This window comes from Aythya ferina, assembly GCF_964211825.1.
Source record: "Aythya ferina genome assembly, chromosome: 12".
Lineage (NCBI taxonomy): Eukaryota > Metazoa > Chordata > Aves > Anseriformes > Anatidae > Aythya > Aythya ferina.
This window is the reverse complement of record NC_140308.1, coordinates 5,088,492-5,108,682: the sequence shown is the minus strand read 5'-3', so window position 1 is coordinate 5,108,682 and position 20,191 is coordinate 5,088,492. Positions and strand designations below refer to the sequence as shown.

At 41.1% G+C, this 20,191-nt stretch overlaps 1 protein-coding gene across 1 annotated transcript in view; it reads right to left on the bottom strand.

Moving 5' to 3' along the window:
* The window catches only part of PKD1L3 (polycystin 1 like 3, transient receptor potential channel interacting), a 38,669-nt gene that overhangs the window by 843 nt on the left and 17,635 nt on the right, over positions 1-20,191 (bottom strand). Inside the window, exons 16-39 of the mRNA XM_084533432.1 lie at positions 19,791-19,973; positions 18,599-18,723; positions 17,699-17,825; positions 16,417-16,551; positions 15,578-15,803; positions 15,001-15,194; positions 14,414-14,644; positions 14,132-14,233; positions 13,769-13,947; positions 13,359-13,505; positions 12,165-12,855; positions 11,466-11,682; positions 10,205-10,433; positions 9,121-9,448; positions 8,668-8,764; positions 7,898-8,038; positions 7,016-7,201; positions 5,810-6,137; positions 4,696-4,829; positions 3,760-3,887; positions 3,272-3,432; positions 2,475-2,685; positions 1,610-1,711; positions 351-482 (exon numbers count right to left, since the gene is read on the bottom strand). Coding sequence (XP_084389558.1) covers positions 351-482; positions 1,610-1,711; positions 2,475-2,685; positions 3,272-3,432; positions 3,760-3,887; positions 4,696-4,829; positions 5,810-6,137; positions 7,016-7,201; positions 7,898-8,038; positions 8,668-8,764; positions 9,121-9,448; positions 10,205-10,433; positions 11,466-11,682; positions 12,165-12,855; positions 13,359-13,505; positions 13,769-13,947; positions 14,132-14,233; positions 14,414-14,644; positions 15,001-15,194; positions 15,578-15,803; positions 16,417-16,551; positions 17,699-17,825; positions 18,599-18,723; positions 19,791-19,973 — 4,734 coding nt within the window. The remainder of the gene's footprint in view (positions 1-350; positions 483-1,609; positions 1,712-2,474; positions 2,686-3,271; positions 3,433-3,759; positions 3,888-4,695; positions 4,830-5,809; positions 6,138-7,015; positions 7,202-7,897; positions 8,039-8,667; positions 8,765-9,120; positions 9,449-10,204; positions 10,434-11,465; positions 11,683-12,164; positions 12,856-13,358; positions 13,506-13,768; positions 13,948-14,131; positions 14,234-14,413; positions 14,645-15,000; positions 15,195-15,577; positions 15,804-16,416; positions 16,552-17,698; positions 17,826-18,598; positions 18,724-19,790; positions 19,974-20,191) is intronic.

Genomic DNA, 20,191 nt, shown 5'->3' with positions numbered 1-20,191 from the left:
GATCAGGCACTCAGTGACATTGCTAATGGGCTCTGTAAAGTCCTCGTCAGGTCGGTAGCTGTTTTGGTACTGATTTCAGTGGAGCTGGGGCAGAAGTCTAAAACTTCATTACTGGGTTTAGTATGTGAACAGAAGGCTACAGATCTTATACTAAATCTGAACAGAGACTCGCCTGAACAGGAATGGATGGCGTAATTCTGGAAAATCTGAAGCGTGCTTTATGAGTAAATGTTGACTTCTTAAATGTAGGACTGAGTTTACATGGGTATCAGGTGGTGGAATACCTAAATTGTGAGTAAGCACTACACGATAAATGTTAAATAACAGCAGAAGAGCTTAGATCGACATACCTGGTAGTGCTTCTGCTCCTCACTGAAAGCAACCAGAATCACTGAAATGAAGAGATTCAGCACCACAAATGTCATGAAAATGATGCAGGATCCAATCAAGAAGGAGCCTAAAATTGGATTGTAGTCCAAGATCTGTAGTATTAATAAGGTAAGACATCACATTTTGGTTTTTAAAAAGAGAATACATATAAACAGTTAACGCAGCAGTTTCTCTCTTTGAAAATCATTGTATATACGTTATATATAAAAAATACATTTTCTCCTTTAGTCACTTTTGTACTTTGATACAATATAGTACAAAGATAATGGGATATTTTATATACATGATATGTGAATATGGGAATTTAATTATTTATTTTTTTAAGTTTGCATTTGATTGTAATGGTATGAAAGTTCCATGTGATTTGAAACTTGACAAGTGTGGAGATTTGTTTATCCAAATAACAGCTGAAGCTCCATCATGACCTAGCTAGCAAAGCATAGATAAACTATGTGTGTTTCTCTGTGTGTTTTTATTTAGCAGCGTCTTTACACAGAAGCCCAGTCAGACTGTCATGAACACATATCAAATAAGGGTTGTATAGAAATTCAAAAACCTCATTTTGATGTAAGCTATAACATAGGAATATATTTTGTGTGATTAACAACTTGGGTGAGATGTAGAGCTGAAAACGTTATGCCCAGTTACTGATCTTCAAAGCTACCCATACCCTCTTGGATTCATGGTCTAAAAACATCCACCATGGACCTCACAGTCAGATGTCTGAGCTTAACCCACAGAGTCATTCTGAGGATACTGTAATATTTGAAAGAACTTAATGAGAAAGTCAGGAATAATAAAAATATATGCAACAAAGTTCACTTGTGGTAGGCTTTGCCTTTCTTGAGAAACTGATGGGTATGTGTTCAGAACAAATGCAAGGGCATCGCTGACATTTCCTTCTGTGGCTTTCTAAGAAAATTATCTCAAAAGTTTTCCTGTAGTCAATAAGTAACATATCTAGTTAAAATGTAAGCAGCTTGCTCAATGAAATGTTCATTATGAATCTACTGACATTCAGAATGGGATGTAAGATGTATTTCACTCTTTTTCTTAATTTAATGAGTAAATGTGGCTGCTTTAGGAGGCTGTGGCGCTTGCAAAATTAGATTCATGTCTAGCACTAGCTGAAAATCCTTCTGTTTGCTGGTTCAAAGCACGTTTGATAGCTGAGACGCTAATTGCACAGCAATAAACTTCTCCAAATCAGAGGGGGTACCTCCTCATAGTTGAAGATTCCCAGCTGAAGACTGACCATGGTCTCTGCTGAATCAAAGAGAGTTTTGTAAGAGTAGAGCTTCCAGCCAAATATCAGGTTTGTCTGCAGAGGAAACAAGGCACATCTTACATTACAATCAGAGCGCATGCTGCAAGATCAGCTAATGAATGCTATGATGATGAGAAATTGGGCAGGATGAAGCTGCCTCAGGTCCTGTTTGTTACAGGACTGCCTTTCACATTACATTTTTCCTTTGGCCCAGATGGTTTTCACTTAAGCTTTTCAGTGGTTTAGCAATTGAGGTATGCCAAATTTCCCATGGCCCTCTGCCAGAAATTTTACACAAAACATTTCAAATAAAACAGTAAATGCACATACATAATTGTGGTCCAATAATTCGCTGATCTCATTAGAATTAAAAGAACATTTTGTTTGCATAATAATGATTATTCCTCAAATAAAGGAAAATAATCAGAAAAATAATTATTTCCCACCTAAAGAGCAGACAAACAGCAAATGGCACTCTGTGTACCCTCCCCAGTTTGAGCTTTATCCAGAAAATGATTTTTCCTGTACTTTGCTCTGTTACTCCCCTTGCACACAGAGAATTTTTTTTTTTTTTTGTTCCAGTGTTCCATTTTTGTACTAAAATTCAGTTTGCAAAGAAACAGGCAAGTGGATATTGTCACTTCTTTCACTTATGCAAAGAATCAGGCTCCAGGCTTCTAACCTAAGATTTAGATAGGCAGCTATATTCAGTTTTACATTTCAAAGCCGCATCACTGTCACCATTCAGAAATAATTGATTTAACCTGGCAATACCTAGATGCAGACTGTGGACAACAGAACCCACAGTCACACTCACAGCGATGGAATAGGCGAGGAACATGATTGCGATAACAGTGATGAATCCAGAGATGTCACCCCAAGCCCTCCGTAGAGTCGAAGTGATCATGTTTAGTTTAGGGTTGAGCCGCAGCAGATGCCACAGTTTCACTGTGGAGAGGAGCACTAGGAAAGCAATCAGGTAGCCAAGAACTGCATCAGCTCTCGCTGTTTCATTAAAGCTTACGCAGCTGTTAGAAATAAAGAAAAGAAGTATTAGACCATGCACACAGGAGCCTTTAAATACATAAAATCAGGAAAAGCCACTCACTCTGAACTAATTTTCAGTGGAGAACTAAGCTGAGTTTTTGCTTGAGTTCCTGTCTGAGCTTCCTGCTGCGTGCACACAAAAGGATCAGTTGCATAGGATAGTATGTTTTTTATTTATTTTTTATTATTATTATTTTTAAGAGCATTAGCTAAAACTGATAGAGGCTCCAGGCTGTAACCCACAAACTGCTCATTTTTAGGAAGTCATAGGTTAAAGGTAGCTGGTACAAACTTGCTATCAAATTTCTGGCTCAGAAAGGAGCATGTGAATGTTGAAGGGGATGGGGTTACTGGTGCTATGCTAGACCAGTTTTTAGCAAATGTTATTATTTTCCATTCTGTATAAAATAAGCCATTACTGTCCTCTACCCAATGCTTCTTCACAGCAGATAACCTATGCACTAGCTGGCTGGATGTCCTGTAGCAGCAGGGTTTGTTGATTCAGAAGAGGGCGCTGCAGGTAGGGAGCTAGGAGCTAGCTTAGTAGCTGCTAGCATTAGTACTTACTCCTCTTTGTGCTCCTGGTAGTAGCTGATGTCTCGGGTCCCAAGGATTGTCCGCTTCACAAACACTGATAGGGCACTCCAGCTAATCAATATAATGGCCATCTCCAGGAGATTCCACTTGCTGTGGAAGTATCTCCATTTCAGAGTCTTCATCAGATTTCCCTGTGGAAACAGGAGTTTTGACTGTTTCATCCTGACTCTATATCATCTAATACACTTCTAAAGGTTAGGGCTGTGCCCTCCACAATAAAGCAGGCTAGTGCACATCAGTGAAACTACATCTTGCACTAATTTCACACTGTCTTCTCAAAAGAAGCATTCCAGCCAAATAAAATGTCACATTCCCATTATTTAATAGAGTATCCGATTCAGTCTTCCATTGGTGCAAGCCAGCAGCAGCACTACTGAAGTCAAGTACAGTCCTAAAGTCTTTGCAAATGAAATTAATGCCAGGTGATGCTGTCAAGAGAATTTTCCATTGCATCTCACCTGTACTATCATGTAGTACACAATAAAGAGGAAATAAATGACTTCTGCTGCAACAACAAAGATGTGGAGGCTGTTGGTGTATGGGTAGAGACGGACACTTTGCAGCTCTGCACTTGTGAAGAAGGCCCCTAAAAAATAACAATGCTCACCTCAGTGCTATAGTAATTACAGTTTTCTGATTTCATTCAAACAATTAAGTTCACTAAAAAGACCTCCGTACTCACATTCATGTCAATGTGAGTCTGAATCCAACTATCAAACTGAGATTTAGACTTGACTACATGTGGTTTGGATTAGACTACATTTGAAAAATGTAACAGGAGGGCATGGAGATATAAATCTGAATCTTATTCTAAAAAGAAAATGAACTCAGTTTTGTGGTTTGACTTGGGCGTTTTCCAGTGCTGGGACAAACCTGAGGGAGGCTACTGCTCAGATCAAATGTTTTTGTACGGTATTCAGACCAGAATCTAGTTTCACTGTTGTATCCAGTTTAAGCATTATGATTACATGGCTGTATTTTATGTCTTCTGTAACAGCATAATAACAGAGATTCTGTTATTTGCACTTTTTGTCTTAGTATTGTATTGATCAACTTAAATGATTTGGAAACATATTTTTTCTTGTTCCTGTTGTGTAATTCTAGACTAAGTGCCAGTAGTGTGTTTTCTTCATCAGTAGATGAACAAGCATGAGCAAAGATGATACATGCCATTATGGTCTGTATGACTGTGGTGCTCAGCAAGTACTACACTTACATTTATTCCTAAATGGTTTGTAATTCTTTGCATTGATTTTGCTATGAGGAGATTTATTGAAATCTTCTGTTTACTTGACTAAATCAAGAACTGGGTAAGCACTGTCAGTACGTAAATATGCAGTCTGTAGATATATTGCTTGCTGTCTTGAGAGCTAGGTAACTTAAAAGGTTCTCACCTAAAGCATTGGTTTCAAACATCAGGCTTATAATGCAGAACAGGTTCACGTTGGCATTGTAGACTGTAAATTCAACAAACACTGCTCTTGTGAAGGTGTCCAGCCAGACGTTGTTGAAAAGGTACTGGAGAATTCTGCCAAAAAATTTATAGACAGTGATCTAACGCACACGGTATCACATGGAGAACAGGAGTTTTCTCATTTTCATAGAGAAAGAGCAAACCAGAGCTAAGATGTCTGGGAGGAAATCTGTCCTGTTGAGTCTGGAGATAGGGGATCTTTACTCCAGGTGATAAGTTTCTTTTTGGCTCCTCTGGAGAATCAGGTACCAGAAGCTGGCCAGTGCTAAACCTGAGATGCCTCAGGTCCCTTACCTCACAGGAGTTCCTGTACAAACACAGGTATCTCTGATAACTTGTAAGAGATAAGATGTTTGGAACTCCACCCCTGCGGGATACAACTTCCTGCTTATTTATCTCATGTCTCCTGGCTGCCAAATTCTGCCAAGGCCTGGGTTTCAAAGCCTCATTTCCCATTATTTCACTTTTAAAAGTATTCCCTGTGCCTATTCATATTCACACACATTGCACTAATTCTCCCCCCTCTAGGTAAAAATTCAATTGTCTGTAAGGATCAGGAGAGTGTAAACACCAGAGAGATGAAGGAGCTTCACAGATCTTACGGTGATAGGAAAACAAGCAGAGGCTTATAATGAGATAACAGAACACTAACATAAAAAGATTTAGGCTAAATTATTTTCTCACAATCTTTGACATACCCTTAGAAAATGCAGTATTTAAGAAGTTAAAGGCCAGCCTAGATGCAATGATGGATTAGCACTACATTGATGGGATTGTTTTTCTAGTTTTTCAACATCATGTATTTCCACAGCTATGTAAATCTGGAATCTGTGTGTGTAAATTAGGATAAACAGATTATAATTTGTGATCCTGGTTGTTACCTAACATGGAGAAATATGACAAGAATATAAATTACACTGAAGGCAGCACAGTCAAACCTACACTATTCAGCATAATCCACACCAGCAAACTTCAGGATGGAATCTGAAATGAATCCTAAACAGAGGATTCAGTAATAATTTAGCAGGTGGTACCTGGAGGCATTGTCAGGATCGGTTCCCAGGTGAATCACGTATCCCCCTCCCCTGTAGACAGCAAGTTTGCCCCAGACAGGCTGACCTCTCAGCTCGGACTGACTCTGGTACTGCCATGCTGAGCTCAAGTCAGAGGAGTTAGCAGAGACCGAAGTGTTCCAGTGCTCCCCGTAGTCCGATGTGTCCTCTGTCTGTAGGGAGTACGGGGCGTGGCATTCCCGAATCACACTCTGGAGTTTGGGAGAAAGAGGGCAGGTGTCTCCTTTCACTCGTACTTGGCGGATTCGAGCACTACCCACCAGCTTGGAGTTGCCGTCTGTGATGAATCCTGAACGGGAGAGGGAAAAGAGCAGCGCTGGCAATATGACAGAACCACTGATAATACCACTTCATTTCATTTATGAGTCACTGATACATTAATATTTTGCTACAGATTCCTTTTCAAAAAACACTGTAAGCGAAACAGTCCTGAAAATTAAGTCCTTGTGTTGATTTTAACTCAATCTTTAGATAACATCCACGGATAACAGTGTTTAGCATCATTAGCTGTCTACATTTTATAGAGAAGGAAAGAGAGGCCAGCAGAAGAGCAGCCTGCCTGGAGGCACACAGCAAAGTACCTGTGTGCACTGCTCCTTGCCCACACTTGGCTGCTGCCCATCCTGTCCAGGCAGCAGCTCTGCCAATGTATTTTCATAGTTACTCTGAGATGGGAGCTGGAACACGGCTCTCATCTGTTGCTAGATAAGGCTAGATAGAAACATGCTGATAGCGCCTAATTGTCCTTCCCATTGACCTGAGCCATCATGCAGACACAGCTCTCCCGAGGAAAAGCTTGCTAGTGCCATCTATCTGTCGTTCCGTTGTGGTTTTTTAATTGTGGGAAGAAGCTTGTGCAAAGCTGTGAGGCATATCTCTGAGTACCTGAGATGAGTAATGCAAAATATGAAAAATGGAAAATTGCAGTGCAAAACTTGTGGATTATGTTAAAGGTAATTAAAATGTCAGGCCACGTGGAACTTGGGGTCAGGCTGTGGGGCTTTTGTTATCCACGAGTATTTAGATTATGAATCCTAGTTTTTTGCACTCATAGTCTCCTCCTCCAGTCAAATATGCGTGTACAAGTTGGGGATATGTATAAAAGATAATGTTTCAGCATCTGTCAAGCTGAAGTGAACCGAGGTGTTACCAAAGCAGTCTCTGCACCTGTATATGATCCATAAAGATTTTTGAGTAAGGTGGTTTTTGCCCATGTGAAAAAATCCTGGTAACTGTAGACATCGTGGAATCCATCTGTAAAGCTGCTCTCGATGTGCTTGTTTAGGTAGTAGGAGTTGGGGTCTCTCTGCCCATAGGCAACCAGTAAGAGCATCCATAAAAACCCCACATAGGCTGGAAAAAAAAAAAAAAAAAAAAAAAGAGAGAGAGAGACAGCAGGTGAGCTCAGAATGAACACTGCTGTTCAAAATAGATTGCAGGACTGATTAGTGCTGCCATTGCTTATTAGGTTAAGGAGATGCTTTGCAAGAATCTGGCTGACCAGTGCTAATGAATTTACACCAGCTACGTCAAAGTGCTGCAGTTTAAGCATATCACATTTGGAATACGAGTAGGAATCTGAGTAGTAGTCAAGAAAATAAGTGGGAAGGCTGGCTGAACACACACAGTGATGACAGCTTTTAAGGGAATGAGTAGTTTTAACTTCATTCCAAGTAATATCGAGGTAATATTTGCTATTGTTTTCAGAGGCACTAAAACATAATGCTATCTGTAGATACACCTCTTAGAAAAGTGGCCAGCAAAGATGTCCCTCATTTGCTTTTGATTCCAGCTGCATTTAACTGTTGACCTACTTCCACCCTTCCTAACTTTTGTTTAGCTTTTGTGTCTGTAATGTGTCTCTTTAGCATAAAATCCAACCTTAGCCACACTTTCATCTCAAGCTGCTCCTAAGCAGCCAGTCTGTACGCTGTAGTGGCTGCCAGAAAGCTAAAGACACAGTGAAATGTTTTCACCCAAGAGAACAATATTTTCACTGATGTAAAAGTACTACTGAATAAAATGAGGTAATCTTCATATGGGAAATACCCAGGATTTCTCTGATGAGGGCAAATGCTTTCTGCTCTTTCATGCAGCTGATTTTCATTTTCTCAACATCAGCTGCAGGAGGTGGCCGATAAATATTGCTTCTGCTGTCCCGGCGGGCTCCCAGGAGAGGATTTGAGTCACCTGTGGGTGAGAGCAGTAAAACCTGGCATCAGTCAACAAGTTATCTGTGTCCTGCTTTTCACTTCTGTGAATATTACAAGGAAATATTTATATTTAAAGGATGATGTGCTCAGAGTGACCAAGTGAGGAAGGAAGCTGTTGAACAGTATTCTTTGCTGTGCCCTAGGACTCCTGTCTGCTGCTGTTAGCTTTTTCTAGATGGGATTGTGATTGCAGAAGGTACTCTTTGGTAACAAGGACACATGGTGGGTGTGGAAAACAATGTACTGAGGGCTTTCATATCATAGGACTTCAGTATTTTTGACCTTGTGGACTCTTTCATTAGGCGTTATTCAAAACGTATCTGCCTATCATATAGCAGTCTTTGTATTTTCTGTGGCTGACACAAAATCAGTTACTAAGCTTCGTCCCCACCTCTAGCTTGATCTTGTGAGTGCTAATGGCTGGGCATGTAGGCACAGCACCTTTGCATTCTACTGACTTCTGCTAACTTTCTCAGCTGAGATTCGGGTGTATAAAAATAACCAGCAAAGTCCCCACTGTGAATCACATATTGGTGCAAAAACCATTCAAAAGCCTTGGGGAGCACTTCACTTTTTGAAATAATTTCTTACTTTACAGACAGTTACCTGGTACAGACAAAGGCCCATCAATGGCCATGTTTTCTTCATCCTCGTGTTCCACCTTCTTCAGAACCAGAGCAAAAAAGGCAGCAAATCCCAGCACCTGCAAGAATTAGCTACAGACTCACTACAAGCCCATTTCACATAAAAAAAAAAAAAAAGCTCAGACTTTGACCTGGCCTCCTTTGGATGTAGATACTGCAGGAGAATAACTGTACTTTGGCTTTGTGGAAGTCTTATAAACATGAGAATAGTTGACAAGCCCTAGAGACTGTCTAACTAAACTGTTTTTACCATATGGCCCATTTTCTTTGGTCAGAAGCCTTATCACCTATTAAACTCTGACAAAACAGGGGAGATGAAACTAATGCAGTTAGTGCCAACAAATGACAACAGAAATCTGTGGTCTATGTGTTAGCTCTAGTTTTAAAGGGAAAGACTAACTTTTATATGTTAAATCCTGTGGTTCTTTAAAACATATCTTCCCCTTTTCCTGGAAAGACAGCAGAATGAGTTCATGTTGACAGGTGGTTGTACTTCTGAGGATCTCACCTTTAAAGGCTGTGTGATGAAAAGACTTTCAAAGAAGGAGATAGCCATGGAGATCAGCCACTTGATGGAGTTCTCCTTCCCATAATGCAGCCCATAGAGCATGGTAAAGAACCCAGACACGCCACTAGTGGCTGCCACAAGGAACCAGGCAATGAACACAAACCACCAGGGCAGCCCTTTGGAAGAGGAACTTTTCTTTCCATCACCAGAGGAGCTTGGAGTAAGAGACCACCTTTAGAGTCAACCAGAAGAGAAAAAATCATTCAGCACTGGAATAGAAGCCAAAATCACAGTCTTCAGGTTCATTGGGGTTTGGCAACATCTTATGATTTAAAATCTCTACCAAAATATATATTTTATTTTTTTTAACTAATGCGGTTATATAGATATATTGATAGCAAAAATACAAGAAAATGTGCTGCCACCAGCTGAAATCAAAACAAATACGATGTGTTTATTTGCTCCTCAGTCTATGCATTATTGAACCTCCAGTAGAAATGTTGATGAAAAAAATAAACATGAGTGCATTTTAGCTGCTGGATACCTCTCCTGTGAGATCACCAGAAACACCAGAGAGATAATTAGTGGTATTGTTTTCAATACTTCCAACTTAATTATCAGCTTTTCCTGCAATATTTTTGTCCACTTATTCATTTTTCTTCATGCATTTTTAGAGACCGATGAGACTTTGGAGCTCAGTGATTATGTTCAGCGCCGTACAGTCATGTGGCACTGTGCTGTAACGTTCAGTTTTGGAGGCAAAATTGACAGAGAGTAATGATCTGTCATTATTCCTTTTATGTGCAGTTATGCATTGAGATTTCTTTGTTGCTCCTACGGTAGTATAATAGTATGGCACGTTTCTACAGCTGTTGTAACAGTTATCTGGCACTTGTTAAGCAGTACTTATTTTCGTCTCTGTCATCCTGGACAGTTTTGAATTCATGACCTGAATTTACTTATACTGAAAATGTGAAGAGTATTAGGTTACCTCTCACTGATGGACACTGATGGGCAAATCTGGTTCTCCAGGAGGTTCTTCATGTGCTGAACCTGACGAACAGCTTGTGTATAACTCTGAGGCATCTGAAATTTGTGGGGCCCCAGTAATTCCAACTCCATCTCTACATGCTGGAGTTGCATGTACAAGCAACGGTTGTAATCGTTGTGTTTCAGTCGTTCACACGTTCCCTTCTCTGGAGTCGGGCTTCTTGCCTTTTCTATAGGTAAAGAGTTTTAAAAAAAAAAAAAAAAAAAAAAAAAGAGAGAGAGAGAGAAAATCAGCATGGCTATCCCTAGATTAAAATACTGTTCGGTACAAAGGCTAGAAAAATTAGAGCCCAAGATTATAAATGTGACAAAGCAACATTTAAAAGGACATGTAATGCAGCTTTGTTACTAAAGCCTTAGCATTCTTCTGCTGGAATGGACTGGAACTGTTGCCAGTAGGCAACTTCACAAAACAGAAGTCCTAAAACCTCAGTAGCAAAGTCAGATAAGATCAAGTGTTAATTTGTTCATAATTTACCTTTGCATTTGGTAGCTTCAAATACTCATTGGAAAAGCTAAATATATGTCTTTGTGAAATCAGTGGGACTGTTCACTGTTCATATATTATTTATTATATTGTTCACATCTTATTTATATTATTGTTTAATTGCAAATAAATCAATGCCTAAGTTAAGAGTCAGACTGAAAGGAGCAACAGCACGAAGCCAATAATAGAAAAAACAGGCAGGACAAAATGACTGTGAAACAACTTGTATTTGTGAGTCTTGATGCTACTAGATACTGATCCATCTCTGAAGCCAGGCTGATAGCTAGATTTCATTCTACAGCAAAAGAAAAAGATTTCAGTGTCTTCAGTCAGCTGGGTGGTAAATGGTGCACAGTGAAAGGATGAGACAATGGGCACGAATTAAAACACAGGAGATTCCATCTAAACCTAAGAAAAGCTTTTTTATCGCACAGGCAGTTGAACGCTGGGACAGGTTGCTCAGAGAAGTTGTGGAGTTTCCATCCTGGGAGATACTTGACATCCAGCTGGACATGATCTTGGGCAACCTGCTCCAGCTGTGCTCTGAGCAGCGTGGTGGACTAGAGGACCTGCAGAGGTCCCTTCCAGCCTCAGCTGTTCTACAATTGTGTAATTGCCTTTGAGTCAGAACATAAAAGCTTGGGTCCTCACATCCAGTGTCACCATCAATTTCACTACAAAGGTTTCAGCAGATGTGTCACCTTGTGTTGTTTACCTGGTATATCCATAGCACCTAGTGTGACAATGATGGGGTCATCCTTCTTTTTGCTCTCATCGTAAAACTCTTGGCCAGCTCTGTTCTGGTGGCAGATGATGTCCTCAACCAATGCCAAAAGCGTGTTGATATTAGTTGATTTTCCAAGATCTGATACTGAAGTGAGTGATGGAGTCTTCAGGGCTTTAAAGAGTGAGTTGGCAATTCTTCTTATGTCCTAGAAAAGAGAGCAGCAACACGGCAGTGACTCAGGCTGCAGAGACTTAAGCTGACGTTTTCAGAAGGCACCACTGGCTGGGAGCTGCATCAGTTGCTAAAATCCCCAGAATGGGTAAGGATGGCACATCTGCAGGGCTGGAAGTGGCAGGCAGATTTCAACGAATTCAGCAAGACAGTTTTCAGGAGTCAGAAATGCTTACCTGCCTGAGGACCTACACTGAGGAAGACTGGGTCTATGATATGCTTCATCTTCGCTGCCTTGCTTGATGTTTGCTGTTGACCCCTGAACACAGTGATTTTGAACACACATCTTAATTGTGCAAGAGTCGGGGATGTACGGAGGCAGATCTTGCTGAAGATGAGGATTCCCTACACATGGAATACACTCTGAAGGTGGATGTCTCCTGTGCTCACCCATGGCTGTGTAGATGGGTAACTGAGTGCTTTGCACCAAAGCATGTTTGGCTTGTCACCTCAGGCAATTTGAAAGTCATCTGACAGGGAAGATTTCTGCTGTTCAGCTGGAGATGTGGAGTCGTGCGTGGCAGCAGAGGGCAGTGCAGGACTCGGTGGGGAGCAGCCACAGGGACTTACCTTCATCACAGCCTCTGGAGTGAGCGAGACGGCCTGGGTGAGCTGTGGGGTGGGAGGAAGGCTGGGAGACACCCGGCCGTTCTTTCCCGGCTTCTTCTCTCTGCCCGGCGTGGCTGGCCGGGATCGTACGTTCCTGAAGATCTGCACGATGAGCAGGTTGATGGGGAACATGAGGAGGGAGCTCTCAAAGCCAATCATCACCTCCTGCCATGTGAACTCAATCTTACCTGTCAAGATCAAACAGAGGGAAAGAGTGAAAATAACCTCAGGAACCATCAGGTCTGCATCTTGTGAAAAAGCCCATTTGTTCAACTGCCCTGCTTCTAGATTTTGCTGTCTCTTTACTTTCCTGCCCAAGCAATGATAATGGTTGTTACCCAGATCCATTTTCTGCTCGGCTGGATCCTTTGGCACCCCCCAGAACATGATGCTGGTCAGCATGGTGCAGAGCAGCAGCGAGAAGCAGCACGACACGCGCTGGGCTCGTGTGAAGGAGCTTCGTGGGGAGCGGCTGAAAACTGAGTACCAGATGTGCCCATCCTGGAAACCTTTGGAGGTCTTCATGAAAAACAGATTGCTGGGAAGACAAAGGGAAAATCAAGAGTGCTTAGAAAGGACAGGGAAAAATAAAGCCGTAGTTCAGGGTCCTGACCTGTTCATGTCTGTAGGCACTGTCAGAAGAAATGCTAACTATGAGAAATTATCAAATATCATGGCCTGATTTACATGGAGTGGTCATAGCTACTTTATGGCCTTTCCTCCTGCCCATACCATGGTGGTTAAAGCTAGTCATGAAGCTCGTTGGCTTCTGTAATATATTTCTAGGCAAATTACACTTAAGATAAGATGCTTGGGTTTCCATATGTCCATCAGGCTATCCTTTAATGCCAGCATTTCCAGTGTGCTGTAACTGCTAGAGTAACAGTCAGGCTGTGTTAACCAGTGTGTTCCTCGTCTTGTTCAGAGCCCTTTGAGAGCAATGGAAAGCTCTCCCTGATTTCATTTTTGTCTAGAGGCTTATCTTTGCATACTTGTTTTTCTAGACTGATTGAGAGAAAAAGGCCATAAAACAGCAGTTACCTGAACTGCTTCATGTCCTGTTCTGTAGCTACTGGGAACACTTTATCTAGGACACAGTCTCCGATATCAATGGCTAGCCAGGAGTTACAGAGGAAGTACCACTTCTGGTCCCATGCAAGGTCCTGGACCACTACTCGATTCACATACCTGTAGGGAAAACGTGCAGGTCACATTCACGTGTAACTGAGTGCTCCGAAATTCAGGACTCAACAGGACCATGGAGGACAACCTCTGGCCTTTGACTTGTTAGGCTGTGTGTAAGCTGTATGGCACAGAGCACACAGCACTGTGCAAAAAAAGAAACTAACACTTCCTTTGTAGAAAGGATAATCTATAAGCACTAGGAAAGGAAAACTGCTGTCATTATAAAAATATTTTCAAGTCTTTATTATTTCCCTGCATCCACTTACCAGGATGGATTGTCCCCTGAATTATCATGCCACAGTCGAATACTCTGCAATTCCCCAAGAGGGAAAAGGGTACAGAGCAGGAAAACATCCACTCCTCCACGTTCAAAGACTGGTGTATCAGGATCAGTCAGATGGTGTGGCTCACTCTCTCCTTCGAGTCCATAGAGGGTGAGAGTCACCTGGAGAGTAAGATGGCAAAATGAAGACTTGCACATCTCAGAATCCTGTGTATGATTATTCCTCTGACATACTCCCCCTGCTTTCTAAGGACTTTCTGGCTTAGAAACTGCATTTGGGTGCTCCTTTATGTCTCCAGTTCTCTAAATGAGTGCACGAGCTCTCCCTGCACAGTGCCATTGGTACCTTGGAGGTTGTGGCTGCCCCACGGCGGTGTCCTGTGAAAACTGTCACAAGATAACGGTACTGAGCAAAGGGGTCATTGTCTTCCAGTACTGTGATTTTCACCTGCAGAGTGACACAATACAGCGTTAGCAGTTTGATGAGTATGGCTGCATTAAAGCTGGGGATAGGAATTGGTTATCTTGTGAGCTATGCAAAGGGAAGGGAGTAGGGCTGGTTGAAAAATTCTGTTAAAATAGACTGGGCAAAGCGGGATTTGGGAATCGTTATTAGCTGAAGACTTACTTTGGCATCATCCTGGATGTCTTTCCTTCGAGCCCAAACAACTACAAACACATATATCAGAAAGATGCATCCTACAGTGGTCACCACCACAGGGTTGTCCACAAAGGTACCAAATAGCTGTGCGGTTTTGCTAACATCAATGGCATTGGGTATGACAAAGAAGGAGCTCCCAAAGAAGGTCAGATGGTTGCAGAGGCACTGTGTGCTTCTAGGACTTGTTTTTGGTCCTACCTAAAAACCAGAAAAAAATATAGATAAAACATACTTTGTATACTTTGTAGCCAAAGATATACTTTGGCTTCAAAGTATAAGAAAACTAACCAAGCAAATGAAAAGACAGTGCTGAGACGGGTAAGTTATTAAGGACACATTAATAAGGGACACATCCCAAGAAGTTGAATGAAAATGTCATTTAAAATTTAGCCATCCTGGACTAACCTTCACTTCTTGATTTTATTAAAACGTCTCAAAACGATGTTATTTTATGGCGTGAGTTCAATGCCATCATTTTACTCTAAGATGAGGGTTATAAGGGCTGGCTTTGAAGTAAATATAATATAAGCATTGCTGTGTTTCTCTCTGCTTACCTGACATCCATAGCTGTTCCAGTTCCCCTGGTGCTCATCCCAAAACACACAGCGGGATGCGAAGCAAGTAACAGCTATCGTTAACTTGTCATGGGCTGTGGAATCCACGCCCATATCTTGTAAAACCGTGAAGTAGTAAGTTCCCTCTCCAAAAATGAGTTCTGCTGGGCTAAGAACCCAGGTGTTTGTCTCACCTTGAACATAAATATTTTAGTTTCAATGTTAATTCAGAATACAGCTGTGTTGCATATAATAAACAAACAGAACAAAATGAAAGAAACAGGTATCAAATAATCCCTAGCATTTCACTGTTCAAAGCATCCCACTCTTTGTTCCCGTAGCATGAGATTGGAACTCCTTTGAGACCTTTCTTTCAAGATAGATGTCTGAACTTATGGCTGGGGCTCATTCTGCAATTCTATAGATGTGCTGACACTGTAAAGCTGTGGATGAGCTCTCCACGTTGTCCATGCCGGGTGCTCTTAACTTGCCGTGGGTAGTGACCACGCACAGAGCTCTGTCTTGGTTACACAAGCCCATAATACCCAAGCTATGGGTCACTAGCAAGTTGTCTTACCTCCAGTAGTTTTCTTACAGAACAGATGATTTTTCAGGTCATAATTAGTTTCATTAGGGCGATAACCATACCCTGAGTAAAGTATTAATGGAACGTCTTCTTCACATTCCAGGTAAATCACTACAGATGTGTTTTCTGAGGTGACGTTGACTTGGAAAGTGCTAAAATTGCCCAGATTCAACAGAATCCTATCTTCCTGAGTTGCTGAATGCCTTGGTAACATGATCTGGTTTTAAACAGAAAGACATAGCTTCAAATACAGCAAAGCATGTTTTATTTTTATCTATAAGCACAATACAGCCACACACTAGAAAATCTTTTTTAATAACATGAGGAAAGTATGGCCAACAGAAATACTGTCTTCAAAGTGATTGTCTTGATACTGTCAGCTAACCTCTGAAAAAATCCCTTTCAAATCCACATAGGATCGTCTCAAGATCTGTGATCCTTGGTGCATTTTGTAAGTGAGAGCTGAGGTTACAACTGAAATGCTGGCTACATGAATTGCATATCTCAACTATTTAAATGTCAGCTTATACATGGGCTAGGAAGCCCAAACAGGAGTAATATGTGTGCACTGCCTTGTTGGATGTTGACATCCATGACATTGTGTTTTGGGATGACTGTAGTCTGGAGTAATTTTTCCTGACCCTTTTTTTTATTTTATTCTTTAAATCACACAAATCCCTCCATCGCAAATGCAGGCACCCATGATCCCATGATATGTTGTAGCAAACACAGTGTCACAGTTTATAGTCACCTTACAGAGGATGGTAGTACAAATGACTGTAAATGGAAAAAGAGAAAAGAGGAATAGGGATAGAAACCAGTGGGTTTACCTCAATGTTTTCTTTGAGATTGCTGACTGGTATGATCAAGCCATCCAGACCAGTAAGGCTTAAACCTCCCACTGTTCCACTGATGTCAAAACTGGAGTCGCTGGAGAAAAAGGGATTCACGGCAAAGCTCACCATCTATTAGCAAGACATTAAGAATCAGCTTTGAGCTATTGGTAATATTTCATTATATTCAAAGTCTAAATTGCTGAGAAAAGGTGCCTTGAAATCAGACCCAAACAGTAGTCAAAAGAAGCCTGCATCCGGATTTAAATACTTGCCTTAGCTCTGTGAGAGGCCAGACACAAACCTTGAAAGTGATTTGGATTCTGAAATGTGTACAAAAATATTTATGGGTTTCCATTCACTGTGACCATCTTGTCTTTTAGATACCAGATATCAAAATGCAATTGCATAAGCCTCTTTGAAAGTGACTCTGTGAGAGCTGTGGCACTCCTCTTGGCATTAGGAACAAGAAATCTATTTCTCCTGTGACAGCAATGCACAAAAGAGTGTGTCAGAGTCATCATCACAATGAGAGGATTCAGGAGCCTCTCCTAATGCTCAGGTAAGACACTTTCAGTATTCCACTGATATAAGGGGGTTCTGGACATGTTTAAACAGAGCTGCAAAAGACAGAATGAGAAAAGTGTATGTTTTACAGGTATTGTAGGAGTGTCCTCAGAGTGTCAAATCAATCAGAGGCCTTTAGAAAATCTATTAGAAAAACATCACAATAATATGCAATCCCTTGTTCTGAGGGGAAAAAAAAAAAAAAAAAAAAAGTCTCCTAATTCAGATCAGCGATGTGCTATCGTCAGGACATGCACAGACCTCGTCTCCTGCAGGGTCTGAGTGCCTCAGACTCGTTTGTTTCTACCTGGGATGAAAGAGGATAGCTGCCTGTTGGTTTTAATGGCGATATTGACTCTGAGCTGTTGCATCCTCCTCAGAGCACTGGTTGTAAACAAAGAGAGCACATAAGTATGCAGCATTGATTCTATCACCTTTTCTAAGCATCCAGGTAGGAATCAGGAGTGTATGTGAGGGGATAATGGGACAGGGAGTTTAAGCTTTCAATCCTCCTCAGCTTGCTCAACCAACTTCATGCAATTAAGATAAGAGAAGGCTTCTTTGACAAGAAAAATATTTCAAATAATTTTCTTGTTATGACTGGAGGGATGATTTGTGTACTTGTATGCTCACTGTAAAAGGAGTCTAAAACCACTAGACCAAGAAAGTAAGTTGTAGATCAGATTGGGTCAGATAAAAGCTGTTTACTTGCCCTTATATCCACTGTTTCATCATCAATTCCTGAAACACTGAGAGAGGAAGCTGTTGGAAGAACAAAGCTGGCAGAGCTGGAATTGGAGATATTAATGGCTGTACCATCCAGGCTTTCTGTCTGTAATCTGTCCAGTCCAGTTAGGGTTGAACACAAGCAGAACAGAATGAAAGAAAAAAAAATCATGTATGGATTTCATATCTAGAAAAAACTTTTCTCACTTCATTAGTATAACATACCTGGAAAACTGTTTCTAACTCAGCCAGTAACTACTTAGTGCATTTTCCCTGATGTTGTACTCCATGTAACACTACCATATATCATCCCAAAAAGGGGTGGAATTGGCATATCTGGATGCGGAGGTGTACACACTTAGGTGTACTTATGCAAAAGATACACCTGGTCTTTGTGTGAACATGTTCTTGATTTTTATGCAGAGTTAAATGTGGACGAAAAACAGGCTCTCAAGGAACAATTTGGGGATAATTATAGGCAATGGAGAATGCTTATCAGGCTCCTCGTGATTGTATTTGTTCCTGCCAGGCTGGTTACAGTTCTGTATAACATGTCATTATTGGCAACATGGAAAAGAAGAAAAGAACTTAACTGAGATTTCCACAGACTTTCAAAGGTAAGCAGCTACTGCCTGACCCAGGAGGTAGCAGTAGTTTGTCCCTTGGTCAGAGAAGGCACAGCATGAGAATTTCTAAGCTGGTTTACTGAAGTTAATTGGGGTCCAAGCTGTTCTTCCTATCAGTCAGCAATGGCAGCCTCATCACACTGTTGAAGCTGTCATTATGCTATAATATTTTTTAGGTGGTTTCATTGAAGGATAATGTAATGGATATTCGGGGAAAATTTGGGTAACTATCAGGATTTAGGAGGCGTTGTTACAGTTACCTGTTTATATACATGGTGGCAGAATGAGTGGTAAGGACCATGGGTTCATCGTCTGGTTCCTTCCCAAACAGAAGGGCACTCTGTAGATTTTCAACTGTGTTCAGGAGCTGGTGTGACACTGAACTCTGGAAAAGGATTAGAGGAGAGGGGACTTGTAACACTGCTGCTCAGAATCAGCAACTTGGATGTTATTTGCCCTTACTTCTTTTTATGAGGAAATACCGGTTTTACTGTGTCTTATAAAGCTGGCAAACTTGATGATGAGCTTCTTAATCTCAGATACAATTATTCTTGTCAGCAATTCAACTTCTGTAATTCTCAAGAAAACACTGCATACAGCAAACAAATATCTTACAGTAAATGGAATTCTAATATTTAGAATTTCTACAAATTGAAGTTTGAAGGACAACAAAAATTGCATCAATTTCATGCACGATGTTTGTGCACTTGTGTACATTAATGCTCTTTCACCGCACATTTTAGTGTTTAGTCACTTGAAAAACAAGCCCTAATTACCTATTAGTTAGGTGTTATTAGTGTGTTATGCTGGGGGAGTTTGAACAGTTCATAACCTTTTCACTCAGGTTAGATTTATATCATGCCCTCCTCTCTTGCAGTGATGAAACCTGAAGTATATTCAGTCCAGGAAGCACACAAAGGCAACTGTGGCAGTTTACATATAAATAGGAAGGGCTAGGACAAAATAAACACGTTGCATAATTCTGAATAGAAAATCAGAGTGGACTTTCTGAAGAAGTGTAAGCAGCAACCAGAGCTGATTCCAGCTTTGAAGTAGTGGAGCCAATCACAAATACAGAATAGCTGTGGCTTCCTTGAATTGTGGGGCAAAAGGAGGGAAAAGAATCAAATCTAGAAAAAAAAATCTTACTGCAGTCAGTCTGCTTGTCCTCTGTTAGAGGTCTTACACTGATCCTGTGTTCTCCAGCGCTCTGTCCTGTTCAGCTTTAAATGTAACAAAGCTTAAGAGGCTCCTATCATTCCCATTAGCAGACTGTTCTAACAGGCCCAACTGGGCAGAAGATTACTTTGATATTCAAGTCCACCATGTCGTTGTAATAAACCCTACCCAATGCCAACTGAAAAATATGAAGCAGCAAAACTCTTAAAAACCTTCTAAAGCAAGTAAATATTCTGCTACAGGACCCTACAAACTGGACCAAACCAAAATTACCTGTTCTGCCTCTGGCACTGAAGTGTTCACAGCTCTGGTGTGTACGGAAGCTTGTAGGACATTGCTCACTGCATTAAATAGGTAGGTGGCTGCATCCTTTAGCTTCTGATCATCTCTGCTGTCCTCTGTGTTTACAGTGAGCAAGGAAGCACTTACATCTTTTAGTGTGTTGCTAGCTTCCACCTGCAGGGGAAATAAAGGGAGAAGTTTCAATGTTTTGGTGCTACAGATGACAGAAGTGACGTGTCATTGAGGCTTTTACTGAGTATTGCAATGTAAGTAATCCCGTGGGACTGTTTGTGGCTATACCTGTTCTGCTGTAATAATTTGTGCTGGGGTAATACCTGAAACACCAATAATGATGATGTACTAGATGGCATACTAACATGTAACACAGCTAA